This window comes from Erithacus rubecula (assembly GCF_903797595.1).
Source record: "Erithacus rubecula genome assembly, chromosome: Z".
In the NCBI taxonomy this organism is placed as follows: Eukaryota; Metazoa; Chordata; class Aves; order Passeriformes; family Muscicapidae; genus Erithacus; species Erithacus rubecula.
Genome location: NC_136661.1, coordinates 11,773,476 through 11,787,292, shown reverse-complemented (window position 1 = coordinate 11,787,292; position 13,817 = coordinate 11,773,476). Strand labels below are relative to the sequence as shown.

The 13,817-nt window shown below is 42.3% G+C and overlaps 1 protein-coding gene and 1 long non-coding RNA gene across 7 annotated transcripts in view; one reads left to right on the top strand and one right to left on the bottom strand.

Annotated features, from left to right (window-relative positions):
• Positions 1-1,079, bottom strand: part of LOC306814347 — a 29,880-nt gene extending 28,801 nt beyond the window's left edge. Inside the window, exon 1 of the long non-coding RNA XR_013777149.1 lies at positions 811-1,079. This is a non-coding gene — a long non-coding RNA (uncharacterized lncRNA). The remainder of the gene's footprint in view (positions 1-810) is intronic.
• Positions 1,080-1,851: 772 nt separating this feature from the next.
• The window catches only part of PIK3R1 (phosphoinositide-3-kinase regulatory subunit 1), a 60,055-nt gene continuing 48,089 nt past the window's right edge, over positions 1,852-13,817 (top strand). The window contains exons 1-3 of one of the 6 annotated variants that reach the window (XM_079329891.1): positions 3,971-4,178; positions 6,014-6,138; positions 6,583-7,334. In XM_079329891.1, the coding sequence (XP_079186017.1) occupies positions 7,001-7,334 (334 nt within the window). In that variant the 5' untranslated portion in view covers positions 3,971-4,178; positions 6,014-6,138; positions 6,583-7,000. The other 5 variants (XM_079329890.1, XM_079329889.1, XM_079329892.1 and 2 more) reach the window with 5 other exon arrangements.

The window sequence follows — 13,817 nt, the reverse complement described above, 5'->3', positions numbered from 1 at the left end:
ACAGGTATTATTTTTAAAAGTCATTCTGTGTCTTTAGGTTGCCAGATAGACTACTGAAGGCATTTTTACCCTCTATCAGGATCTGGATCCTGGACCTTCAAGGATACAGCCTTGCAGTGATCTTTCACACCCCTGTGGGGTCAGATCCACACTGTCACCCTATAGACCTTGGGAGCTGTCATCCTCTCCCACCTGCAGTCCTGAAGCAAACTGGATCTTAATGAATCAATGCAAAAATCATTAATGGGTGCCAGAAAAAAATCCTTCTAATGATTCGTGGAAAAATTAGGAACACAATGGGGAAACAAGTAAAATGCTCTACAAAGAATAACAGGACAATGAAGAACATCTTTTTAAGGAATCATAACTAATAATTTATTCCCACATTTACCTCATACTCAGTACAATTAAAATTCTTGTTAGAACATTTTTCCAGATAAATACCTCCAAAAAGTCTAAGGATTCCAAAACCTGATCTATTGCACCTGACAGAAGCTTGTAATAAAACTGGTCCAGTTTTTTCTTTCTGTTGTTCATGATCAGACTATAAGGTAATCCACTGTTTCAGAATCTCAAATTAAAACAAGATACTTTTCCCTCCTGCCCAGACAATATATACTCTTCTTCAGATTAAGTTTGGACTGTCTTACTTTACCAGACATACAGCTTCTTACAAGGTATTTCAAGGCCTGATCCTTGCACTCTGTCTGCAGCAATCACTTTGGACGTTCTGTGCTATCTCTCTTTTGGCTGCTTTTAAGCAAGTCAACCCCTGTTCTTGTGTTCACATAGGACTCCATGAACCTTTACCTTGCTTCTTGCACGGCTGCCCTTGCATTCCTCCCCTGCTCCCCTGGATGCATTCTATCTTTGCTTGGACCACCGCCCCTTCTTTCGGAGCGACAGTCGTGGAAACACTTGTACACATAACATACTTAGAATCTAAACAGAGATGTGTCCCAACGCTATAGATCCATCTGCAGCATGCCTGCCTTGCTGCAAGTTCGTGGCGTTGCGGCAGCATGGAATAAGCAGTTTAATTCTGCACTGTGCGGAGCCTTTCAGACTCGTCGCTGGTGATCAGAGCTATCAACGCGCGGTCTCCGCTGCTGCAGGCGGCCGCCATCCCCGCCCAGGCTGGGGCTGAGGGGCTCGTGTCCCGCGGCTCCGGGACGCACCGGCGGGGCCATGCGGAGGAGCCGCTGCCGGGCGGCCCTGGGCGAGCAGCGCCGCGGCGGGGAGCCGGGCAGCCCGCCGAGGGGGCAGAGCTGGCGGTACCGCTCCGCAGAGAGCCGGGCAGCCCGCTGAGGGGGCAGAGCTGGCGGTACCGCTCCGCAGAGAGCCGGGCAGCCCGCCGAGGGGGCAGAGCTGGCGGTACCGCTCCGCAGAGAGCCGGGCACCCACGCGACTGGTTTTGTTCGGGACTTCACCAGCTTCACACTTCACCAACACGACGCGCCGCATTAATACGGGGTGGGGGCGGGGGGGTGCGGGGGGGTGTGGGAAGGAAAAGAGAGGAGGAAAATCCCCAACGAGGAACTAGGCAGAAGCACGTGCTCGTCTCGCTGCCGCCTGCCGGCCCGGCCCGGCCTCCCCGGGCTGAGGCGGCGCCCGAGGCTCGCAGGCATCCCCCGAGGCCCGCAAGCATCGCAGGGCGCTGCGCCCGAGGGCGGCGACCCAAAGGCCCCTGGCCACGGGAGGGAGCAGCGGGGAGCCCGGCGGCGCCCGGGCGCAGAGCGCGCTGTGCCGGCCGCGGCGGGGCGGGGGGCGGGCGGCGCCGCCGTCAGTCAGCGGGCGCGGCGGGGCGGTGCCTGAGCGGGTTGGCGGAGGCGCCGGGGGCGGGGCGGGGGCAGAGCCGGCGGCGGGCACGGCACCGCCGAGGCGCTGAGGCGGCGAGCGCGGTCGGGGCAGCGGGTCCGGGAGCGCGGTGGGACGGGCGCACGGCGGAGAGCGGGGCGTCGCGGCGGTAGCTGCTGCCCGGCGGTGGGAGGGAGGCGGTGACGGCCCCGCCGCTCTGCTGTTCCTGCTGCAGCTGCCGCTACCGCTGCTGCCGTTGAGGTAAAGCTAGTCCCGCTGCATCCGCTGCAGCTGGTGCTGCCCCTCGGGCGGCCGCCGGGGCAGGGGAGCGGGCGGTGCGGGGCCGTGCGGCTGTCCGGAGCCCGGGCACCGGCCGCCCCTGTGGGGCCGCAGTCCGAGCGGCAGCGCCGCCCCGCGCAACTTTTCCCCCGTGCGGGGCGGGCTGTGGCGCCGCCGAGCCCTCCGGCGCGGCAGGCCGGGGCGGGCCGTCCGTCCGCTGCGGCCGAGGCCGAGCCCCGAGGACGGTGCAGCCTCTCCCGGAGCCGGGGGCGGCTCGGCCCGGCGCTTCCTGGACGGGCAGGGCGGGCGGCGCGCAGCGGGGCTGCCCGGGAGCGCCGATCCCGGGTGGCGTGGGGAGCCGGGCTGGTGCCCGCGGCGGGATACAGCCCCAGGGCGGCGGAAGGGGTGTCCGTAGGAGCGCTGGGGCGAGAGCGGTCGGCGCGGCGTCCGCCGTGCCCGGGGCTCCGCCATGGTCCCCGCGCCCCGGGGAGCGCCGGCTCGGGGCAGCTGCCCCGGGGTCGAGGGGCTGCGAGCCCGCGAGCAGCGGCGCCCGGAGAGCGGCTGCTCTGCCGCGGGGGCTGCATGTCGGGGCAGGGCTCCGGAGTCGTTAACCTGCCGTCCTCTTCAGCGGGACGGAAGTTCAGACTGTCCTGCTTTCCTAAGTTTTTAAATTGTCGTTAATAATTTATTCTACCGAAGTGGTCTTGGTGCTTACCTGCCTTAGTCCATCGTTTGCAGCCTTTATAAGGTCTTTGAGATGTTTCAGAACGAGATGTGACGTACAGTGCTCAGTACTTATTCAATGTGTATGTATTTGGACTCGTTCAAAGACTTGTGGTAGAATCTCCACAGACTCAAACTAATTATTTCAGACTGAAACCCGTATAAAGATATTACTTCGTGCTAGTTCACGGACCTCACTTTCTTGCAGAAAAGAGTGTTCTAATGTGGTACTTGGCCGTCACCACTTGGAGAGCATAGTGCAGAGAAAGCTGCAGTTTGAGTCACAGGTGTGTAGACACCTAGTGGGGAGAAGAGTCGGTCTCCAAGCAAATTTCCTCATTTACTCCTCAATTCTCGTTATTTTAGTGTCTCCCTGAGAATGTTAGTCAGCTCTTCTATCTACCAACCTTATCCTGCAATGAAAGGGAAGCTTGTGTTAGGCACTATTTCTCTAGGGAGTTTAGCAATTAGTATTAAAGAGATTGCAGTGTAAGGACATATGGTTATTAAATTTGTTAATATAAAAGTGAAGAAAATCTTTGCGTCTTGTATTAGGGATGTTGTACCAGTAACCAACCTACCCCTCTGTATTACTGTGCATGCATATGCAGTATAGAAGTTTTTATTCTCTGGCACCAAAGACGTGATAGCTTGTGTGGGAGGAAACACTTTGGTACCAGTGAAGTGGGAGCCACATGTCATTTTTAACAGGAGAAGAAGGGAAGGGTAAAGGGTAAGATTTCATGTCCCCTTCCTTTTCCGCCTAAATTTGTAGGAATGTCTTGAGTTATTCTGTTGAATTTTAAATTTTATCACTACTGAAATGCCCAACATAAACCATTCTGCTGAGACCAGAATTCTGTCTGAACTCAGGAATTTTTAGTGGCATCAAGAGCTTAGACAGTAAATAAAAAACAAATGAACATTGATTCTCTTACAATACTTCTTCCTCCTTTTCCATTTGACCAACCAAATTAAAATCCAGTAATATATAATCTCAAATATGAGTGTTTCTTCTCTGAAGTGTTTGATTTGTTTTAATCAGTTTAAGATAGTGCCCAAGCTATATGTTTTAGGACCAATCAGCTTAAGTCAGTTTGAGTCAAAATGCCTGAGTGTAGAGGCTGTGTAACTTCATTGGAGTAAAGGGAATTTTTTAATTCAGGATCTTAGCAAAGCACTCCAAGATGGAATTTTGGATACGCTGTGGTATTACCAAGCAGCTGTGGAAAACTGGTGCTTGTCCCTGTGTTAGATCTATCTGCAAGATTCTTGAACTCCTGAGTCTTACTTCATCCCTGAACCTGACACAGAGTAACAATAGAAAAAGGCATAAATCCAAGAAGTTCAGAATGGCTGACTCACAGGAGTGTCTCCAGGTACATGATCAGGAGGTCAGATGCGGGGGACTCTGTACTGAGGGTGGTGCTGATATGAGTATGAACAGGTACTGCAGCTCTTAGCCCCAGGGAAAATGGATCTAACGAAACTTTGTTACCATTACTTCATTGAGTCTTTCTAATGTTTTGAGTTTTTTAAATATGCTTTAAAAGAGAAGTGTATAAGAAGTTCTTATGTTACTACAACATTTCCAGTTCTGTATTTTCAAAAGATGCATAAGAGACAGAAGTGCTCATTTTAAATATATGGCCATAAAGTTTCTATGATACATTTGATAATAAAAGATCAGAGGAGTAGGTCAAGTCAGTTGAATTATGCAGTATGTAGAAGACTTTGTTGGCTGCCAAAATGCCCATAGGCAGTAGGAGTTAAATAAGTAGTTGTGGCAAAACACTTGTTGAACCTTCCTTAAAAATAAAATAAATATTTCAAAGTATTTAAAGTAGTCAAAGTGGTAATTTTCTAGCAGGCTTTGCTGTGTGCATAGCTGGTTTTGATTGGAAACATTTGTATTAATCATAACACTTGGATCCACACTGTAAGTGCATTTTTTTTTCTCTTGCTATATAAAACAGGAGAAATCTATGCTTTTATAAAGTCTTCTCTGCTATTTATTTGATACATTTTTCCTCAGTTTTTGTCAGTAGACTTTTCTCTGGTAGAAGAGACAAAATTAAATATCATTGAAACTATTCATGTTAATTGCATAGTCTGTGACGTTTGGCTGCATCAGGCAGCGTAGTTTAGTTTTTCAGAAGTGGCTGCAGAAATTTCTAATTTAAACTGGTGGGAGCTGGGTGCCTAATACACATGGATAGATTTTCAAGTTGTTAAAATAAATACTTACAAGCAAGCTTTTTGAAATAGGAAGTCTTATTCAGGTCAGATCATTATTTCCTACAACAAAAACTTTGCAAGGGATGATAAGGAAGTTCTTCAAGAACTTAACAAGATTTTCTGTCACGAGAGATGTTGTGCAATGTGCTGCAGCGACCTGATGGACTGCAGAGAAGCCACATACAGATTGGGGATCAGGTTCATACTCTGGCACAGAAAGCCTGTATGCATTCTTATGAACACTTCTTAGCTTGTCAGTTAGTCACATTTCAAAGGACTTGATGACTGAGACATTGAAAAAATGGTGTGGAAAAGAGCTGTCAGATGTTCCCTGCTCCAGCCCTGTCTACTGGTGTCTCTTTACAGAGTAAAAAGGGAGTGTTTCACAAAAAAAAAACCAACTTTCTATATGTTGAGTACATAGTACTCAGTCTATATTTTACCTGCTGGTATTACACAGCTCTCTCAGGTCTTTTTTTTCAGATATAGTTTAGGACTTGCAGTGTAGTTTTGAGTAGTTAGTACTTTCTGGTTTCCAATATAGCATTTCAAATTATGATTTGGCTTGTCTTTTTAAGGAGATGAAAATGAGTAACAGTTGAAATAATGTTTAGAAAGCTTTCACTGTTCTATATGTCTTCAAGCAACTATTCTTTAAATAGATTTGGGTTTTAGTCATATTTTTTCTTTTACTTTATGGTTGGGCAACCTTTAGCCAAAAGTTCAGGCCTGTGTTCTCATGCCTTTAATGTAATTCAAGCATACACCCTGATACTTTACTCCTGCTAGGGCTGCTTAGGTGGTCTGGGTGTGCCTGTTTCAGTTGCTGATTGTTTTTCTAGTATTATACCATAAACACATTAAAAAAAACATCTGGAAGATGGAGGACTGGTAAAGCCCCTCTTTAAAAAAGAAAAAAGGGGAAATATGGTAGTCGTCAAGTAAAAGCTCTTTTGATTCTTTGGTTCTTTCACAGATTATGAGAAGACAAGTTTCTCCTGAAGGTTTTTGAAATACAGGCTTTAGGATTCAGATTGTTGCCCCTCCTCACACTATTCATAAACAGGAGATTGAATACCCCAGTGATCAATGCTAATTACAGTAAGCTCCTCCTCTCTCTTGACAGACCTTTTATGGAGAAGGGGTGTGGCTGTCTGGCTTCAGGGAGATAGTATATAAAGTCTTGCTGCCAGGTTAGATACTGCACTAGAGGGATAGCTCCAGGGCTTAGCCCTCTCACCCTGAGACTTTTCTGTAGCTGTAAGTCACAGAGAAGGAAACATGCCTCATATTCCAGGGGTATGAATTTGGTTCAAGTAATTTGACATATATCCTTTATAAAAATACAGATATTAGCTGGAGATAATTTTTGTCCTCTTGCTTTGTCCTTTTTTTGTCCTCTTGATTTTATTGTTACATAGGATTCATATGTGGTACACAGTCTTTGCCAGGGTTGCAGAAAGCTTAAGTCATAGGTAGAATAGCAAGTTCACAATCACCAAGAGGATGTGAAATGATTTCATCAGATTTCTCTTCTCTTTCCAGGAAAAGCATGTGCGCAGAGTTTGGTGGCAGAACATTTAAGGTACGTGGGCAGTCTGTGGCAAATACATCAGAAGAAAGTGTGACTGGTTGAAGAGTCAGCTGAACTGTGTATGGAGACACAGAAGTGCCGGCAAGCCCAGGAAAAGAACTAATTGGAAGATTATTGCTAGACACAGAAGAATTGGAACTTTTAACTTCTACAACGGACAGTGACTAAGAATAAATACATTGGTAAAATCATCAGCAGTGAAAAGGCAGACTGGTGTTTTTTCATTCTCTGTTGGATTTTATTACTTAAGAGACATTTTCCTCATCCCATTTAATTCATCTTGAATTTCTCTGTACATAAAACTGTAACTGGACAATTGCATTTTAATACTGTTTAATAGCACTTTTGAATGTTAAATCATTTGCCAAGATGAGTGCTGAGGGATATCAGTACAGAGCTTTATATGACTACAAAAAAGAACGAGAAGAAGACATTGACTTGCACTTAGGAGATATATTAACTGTGAATAAAGGTACCTTACTAGCACTTGGATTCAGTGAAGGGGAAGAAGCAAAGCCTGAGGAAATTGGTTGGTTGAATGGCTTTAATGAAACCACAGGGGAGAGGGGGGATTTTCCAGGAACTTATGTAGAGTACATTGGAAGAAAAAAAATATCTCCCCCTACTCCAAAGCCTCGTCCTCCTCGGCCTCTTCCAGTAGCACCAAGTCCTGCAAAAACTGAATCAGAGAGTGAGCAACAAGGTCAGTATTCAGAAGATTCACGGTTTCAGGTATTTTTGTTTCACAGTCTTGTCTGAGTGTACATTCGTGTATATAGCACCTGCTGGTCAGCTTTTTTAGTGTACAGCTTGTTTCAGTCAATTAAGATTTTTTTCTACATTGTGATATTTAGCTCACACACTGGTTTTGTAGTTTCATGTGGTTTGTGTTGGGCACAAAGACCAGTGAGTTATTGTGAGGTACATCTCACAGGTTGAAAAGTATGTTTTTAATTCTCCACTCTAAAAACTTCAGTGGAAAATGAGTGACTTAACATTTATTTTACATCTCTGAGAAACTGATGGGAGTGTTTCCTTTTGTGATTCATCAAGCTTGCTGTTGAGAAAGTTCTCAGTGAGTCCAACACCATGCATTCTAAATAAAAATATCTCATTACCACAAATCTCTTGCTAGCAGCAAGAGATATTTGGTCTGGGAGTATGACATGCAGTAGAAAAATATAGCCTTATATAAAAAAAGAAAGGTTAAACAGAGGAAATATCTTCCTAAGTTGCTTTTTAACCTGTATTTGCAACAGTATGATAGGCAGAACTCAGAATTTTATCAGAACTCTTCTGTTAAGAGAAGAAACAAATCTTCTCTACAATTGGAAAAGCTTTGGGATAAGAAAACCAAAAGAAACAAAAAATCCCTTCCTTTTAGTGATTTTATCTCCTTTACCTACTGTCATTCAGACAATTGGGTTTTACAGATCAGGAAACCAAGTACATTTTAGAATAGACTTTGCAGCCTATTGGAGAAGTCTAGAGTGGCTTATATTTCTTCAACTTTTAATACTTCATAAATTCTCTGTGTTTCTAACTGTAGGTAATAAGAGTTGTAGAAAGTTTTCATTATTTTCACAGTGAAAAATTCACTTACTACTCCATAATAATGAATAGTATTGTCACACTGCCTACACAGAAATGTTTGCAGCATAATTTGCAGCTCTGTGGTATCACGAATTTATCAAATTCTTTATAATTTATTTATCAACTTCTATCCCTCTGTATTATAAGTTTATATTCAGCCGTGCTGATAACCAGCAAATATAAGGGCAGAAATATGTAAAAAAATTTATGTGGCAACCAAGTTAACCTGGCAGAAGCATTTCTATGTCAGTGGGAATTTAATGAAGGGTGAATCTGTGCTGGTTTATATAGTGGTGTTCTGAAGCACTGTAGCAAGTGCTGCTTGCGAGTTTGCAGTGACTAGATGTAAATCATTGTTGGGATGAATTTATAGGGTGTAGTGGCATTTTAAGTTGTGCTGTCCCTATCTCTGAACTCTTGACTGGTTGTCATTAGAGCCTCATGTTTGCTCTTTCATTAGCATAGTTCTGAATACATTTTATTTCCTTTGTAAAGCAAAGCTGTTACATCTTTGATCATGCCTTGATTGGATGTTAATGCAGGCTGCTCAGGTGGCACTGACTTTTCATAACCTACTTGTGGAGATAGTTGTCACCATCCTGTGTAACTGCAGAATAAGCATGGCTTTTTGGATAGATATCTCAGTGCTGACTGGTCATTTTGAATGGAAAGAAAGTCCCGTTCTTCAGGTGTGCATGCTGAAGCAGCCAGCATCCTGGTTTTGAGGTTTATTGGTTTAAAAAGTAACACTTTGTAACTTCCTTGGTTTCCATACTCCTGCTTGCTACATGCTTCTGTTCGCAGCTCTGTGCTGTGAGCTGGCCGCCTCCCTGCACTGGGAAGTCCAGGTGTTAATCTTGCTGTTTCCATGCCTCCCCAGACATTTATGGGAGTACCAGGAGTTACTTTGGGAAATTCTGCTGCAGATTTGGGGGGGGGGGGTCTGCTTATATGTAACCTCCTATGTGGGGTTTATTGCCCTTAGACAAAGTACTCTTTACATGCAATGTGTTTATTTTTAATACCATGGGACTGTAGGAATTGGAAACAAGAAAATGTTCCAATTTAACTGAGAATCTTCATCTCAAAGTGTACATGCATAAGCCTGCTGTGCTCTAAAATGTTTAAGAATCAGCTTGCAGTCCAACTTTGGCTTTTTCTGATTGAAAAAAAAAAAAAGTTCCTATAGCTAGTTTTGAATTAAAGATTTTAAACTTCATGTAAGAGGCTAGACATCTCCATAATGCCCTAAAACCAGGGATTAGACCCTCCTGAATAGAAATTTGAACTTCAGGCTTAGTTACTGTTAAAGTATGCTTTCCTTAAAGAAATTAGGAAAAGTAGTCTCTTTACAGATTTTTTTTTTTTTTTTTCTGAAGAGATCTAAGGCAGAGAGTGCTTTGAATCTTAGAAACAAATTTGGAAATGTTTATTTACTGAAGGAGTATTATAAAAATGAAAATGAAGGTGAAATTTTTAAGTTAGCAGAATGGTACAAAAATTAGGGTAAAAGCAGAGGTGAGGACAGAAATATAGTTCAGATAAAGAACAATGTAGCAATATCTGTTTGATTTCCAGGTGGCTTCACTATTTTTATATATGTCATTTGGGACAGGGAATATTGTCCAGCAGCCAATGTAATGGGCAGTAGGCCAAAAGATTCTTCCCAGGATAATACTTCTCTCTACCCCCTTACAGTGTATTTAAATAAATTCATGTGTAGTGTGAAACTTGCCTGACCAAATGCATTCAAGTTTACATTTTCACTGCTTGATGAATTGAAAGTACTATGGATTAAAATGGCAAATTAATGCACAACTTAAGACTTCATAAATGTACCTATAATTTATTTGTAATACATATAATTTTAATTCTGTAAAGAGTCAATTCTCTATGTATCCCTGTTGCGTATATGTTGACTAAGAGTGTAAGAAACTTGAGATTTCAAAGAATATATGTGCATAATCAAGGAAGTTCCTTTTATTTTGCCATGCACCTAGGGTTTTGTTTTGATTTTTTTTTAAGAAAACACTTTTTAATATTTTTCAGTATTCTTTAATATTTAATTATTTACTCTGAATGTCTTTTTTCCCTTGGCTTTATTAAGCCTTATCACTTGCTCCTCAATGTCCAGATTGCTTTGTATTAGATCTGCTTTGCAGTATTTAAGCACAATGCTGCCAGTACTCACAGTTGAGTATTACTCACACACAAACAATCGTACACATCTGAACACACTTTGCAGTCAGTGAGGCTGGTGATATGGGCAGAGCTGCTCATCAGGCCTGTGTCTTCTAAGTCTTACTTAGAAACAGGGCACTTCCTAAATGTTAAAAGTCAATCTGTAAAAAATACTCCCCTTGCTGGTGGCCTTAAATTCCATTAAAACACTTAAATTTTTCTCCATATTTGTATTTATTCATGACTTATTCAAGTTTCTAGAACCATTGGTTAAGACAAGAATTGGCATTCCTTGGCTGGAATTCTAGGACTGTTACATTTTGCCTGTCTTCCCCTTGTCAATAAAGAAATAGATTTAGTCTGATTTTGTGGGGATTAAAAAAAAAAAATCATCTGAAAGGATATGAAAATAAAAGAGAGCAAAGGCCCCAAGAAGTCTCTGGCAGCTTCCAGTCTCAGGCCTGATGCATGTCAGAGCTATGGCAAGGCAGATGGAATTCCTCTTGCTGTTGTGAGGTTCCAAGTGGCTCAACTTGCCACATTTGTTTTCCCGTGAGGTAAGGGTACCTGGCTACTTCTGGGAGGATTGAGGTACTTGCAACAGTGGAGACACATCTTTGTTCTCTCCATTAGACATATGAAGTTTATGTGAAGCAGCAAAGATTTTATGTGACTGGGGTTTTTTCTCTTGGATTTTTTTTTTTTTTTTTCAACTGAAGCTACATTAAGCTGGTTCCTCTTGCTTATTCCAGGTTTCCTCAACTCTTTGCATATGAAAGGGGCATAAACTGTACAAAGTCCAGATACATTTTGTAAACTTTGATTCAGCTCATCTGATATGGCTGCATACATTTAGAGTTGATTCATACAGTATTGTTTCCCTACCTGGTTTGTGAAGGCTGATCTTAAGCAGATTTTGGAACATAAATTTGATTGATGGACTGAAATACTTTCAGATTTAACTTGGACTGCTAAATTCTCACTTTGAAATAAAGATCAGATTGCAGAAGGGCAGACCAGAACTTTATATGAATAATTTGTCTGTTTTGATGTTTTGGCACTTCCTGCAACTTCCTGTGTAACTTAAAAGGGTTGTTTATGTTGACACTTTGTACTATTTCAGCTGATTTTGAGCCTAAAAATAATCTGAAGCTCTTCCTTCTTGTGGTGAAGCTATAAAACAGATTTATTTTTTTAAAAGAAAAAGCCCAAACTTTTTTTTTCACTCTTCTTCTCGAACAGATACTGATCAGCAAGTTACACAAAGATAATAACACAGAACATTTGGAAACTCTTTCCTTTCGCCAGGTTATGCAATATCTGACAGAGATCCAATCTGACAGAGGGCATAAAACCATTTGTGCATAGTTTAACTGAATGTAGTGCAGGATTTGTTTCTTTAATTTTGCTATAAAGCCAGTGTAGCAATCCATTTGTGAAAATTATTTCATTTGTGTATTGAGGGACATAAGAGTGAGTGAAATGTAGCGGACTGGAGCCTCCATTGGGAAGAAAACAGTCATCTTGCCTGATTTAGGCAAATGGAAAAAGGAAACTATGGGATGAAGTGATGAGTCACTATCTCATGACAAATATAAATGGTAAATATATTTACCATTCAAGCCAGAAACCTTGAACTCTTTCTTTTTAGAACGAGTTTGAGTATAAGCCTTTGCCCAGCTGCAGTTGTCAGAATTGCATTGAATGAATTTTGACAATAGTTAAGTTTGACTTGCACTGAGAAATGGGGCAAATCCCTGCCATAAAGCCTTGCCAGCTACTTGGGATCACATTTCTAGGTGAACTTCTAGCTGCCGGGTAAGTGCATGTATCTGAAAACAGGGTCCCTGCTTTATCACTGATGATTGCAAAGATTTTTGAAAGCTTCACTGAAGTGAGATACAGGAATTTTTTCACAGTGATAATATTAGGGTTGATGATAACTGAAAAAGCCTTTGTAAGCACAGCAGGAAGCATGGGAATAGGCTTTGTAAGTACAAGTACATGTGGGATAGAGAGCTTGGGCAAGTTCATGGTTGATGCGTGGCCCCACCTGCTGGTACAGGAGGAAGGAAGCAGGAGGAGGAAGGACCTTTAAACCTTCTGTGTTGCATTTTAATCCTCACAGGATAAAAATTTAAAAGAGAGAGAGAGCTTTTAAAAATAATACTCCAATTAAACAACAGATATTTCTGTGAAAAAATACATCACTTGGGCTACACAGAACCCCCTTTTATTCCTCTAAGGTGACCTTAGTCTGAAAAGGCTGTGTGACTGAAATGATTCTCTTTTCCCTGATGGTATCAATCTAATTAATCTAATAAAAATCCTGGGGTTTTTTATACATTTTGCATTAATAAGCTGAAAGAATAAGACACTCCTATTTTGATGCTGTAACAAATATTTGTCTGTTTTGTATCATACTGATTTTAATATGCCTTTCCATGATTGTAAGAGTGGCACTATGTTGAGTGTCTTTGCTTACCTTTCCTTAGTCTTCTGGTACACTGATTTAGTCTGCTAATACCTTGTGCTGACATGAAAGCTGGGGCAAATGTAAAGTGTGGCAAAGATGAATTGGCCTACACCTCTCATTGGAATCATCTTGGTCTGATTCTGTAGCTGTGATCCAGGAATATCTGAAAAAAACCTTCACTGGTTAGCAAATAGTTCTTACTTAGGCTTGCATATGATAACATCGGTTTGTGAGTTTCAGCAATACATGGTACTAAGTGTTTGCCAAGAATGGATCATTCAGCACCCTGAGCAAATAGCCATGCCCACTTAAATAGTTGTGTGATGCCATACATGCATCCAGATTTTCTTGTGTGAAAGAGCACAGGTCTGTAACTGCAGCTGGCTGTGCACTGTTTCACATCTGCGTCTCACTCCAAAGCTGCTCTCCGTGATGAACATCCATGAAATCAATCTGAAGGCTAAAATACAAAGAACTTCTTTATTTTCATAGCTAAGATGACAAAGGGAATTACATGATATTAAAGACATGCTTATTTTAACTGGAGAAGCTTATTAAGTCCTGAGAATACATTGGTGAGAATCTAAGTACTTGGATGAACTTAGAATTTCTGCCTTTAAACAATAATAACAATAATAATAAAATTAACCAACAAACAAAATGAAACAAATAAAAAAAACCACCAGTAACTCTGGTTAATAGTTGCTAACTTTTGTTTGTGATTTCAGTAAAATGCATGTCTAAAATGTAATTCCTATTTTGTGATGGTTTCATTAAGAGGAGGCACTTGTGTAGATTTTTTGTTGGAGTTCTAGTTTTTGTTTGTTTTCCCTTTTTCCACTGTGTTATAGAAAGGCCTGGATCCTTGGACATTTCCTGAAATCTTTTCATAAAGTGTTACCAGGTTTAACCTTTTGTACTAACATGACTGTGTTC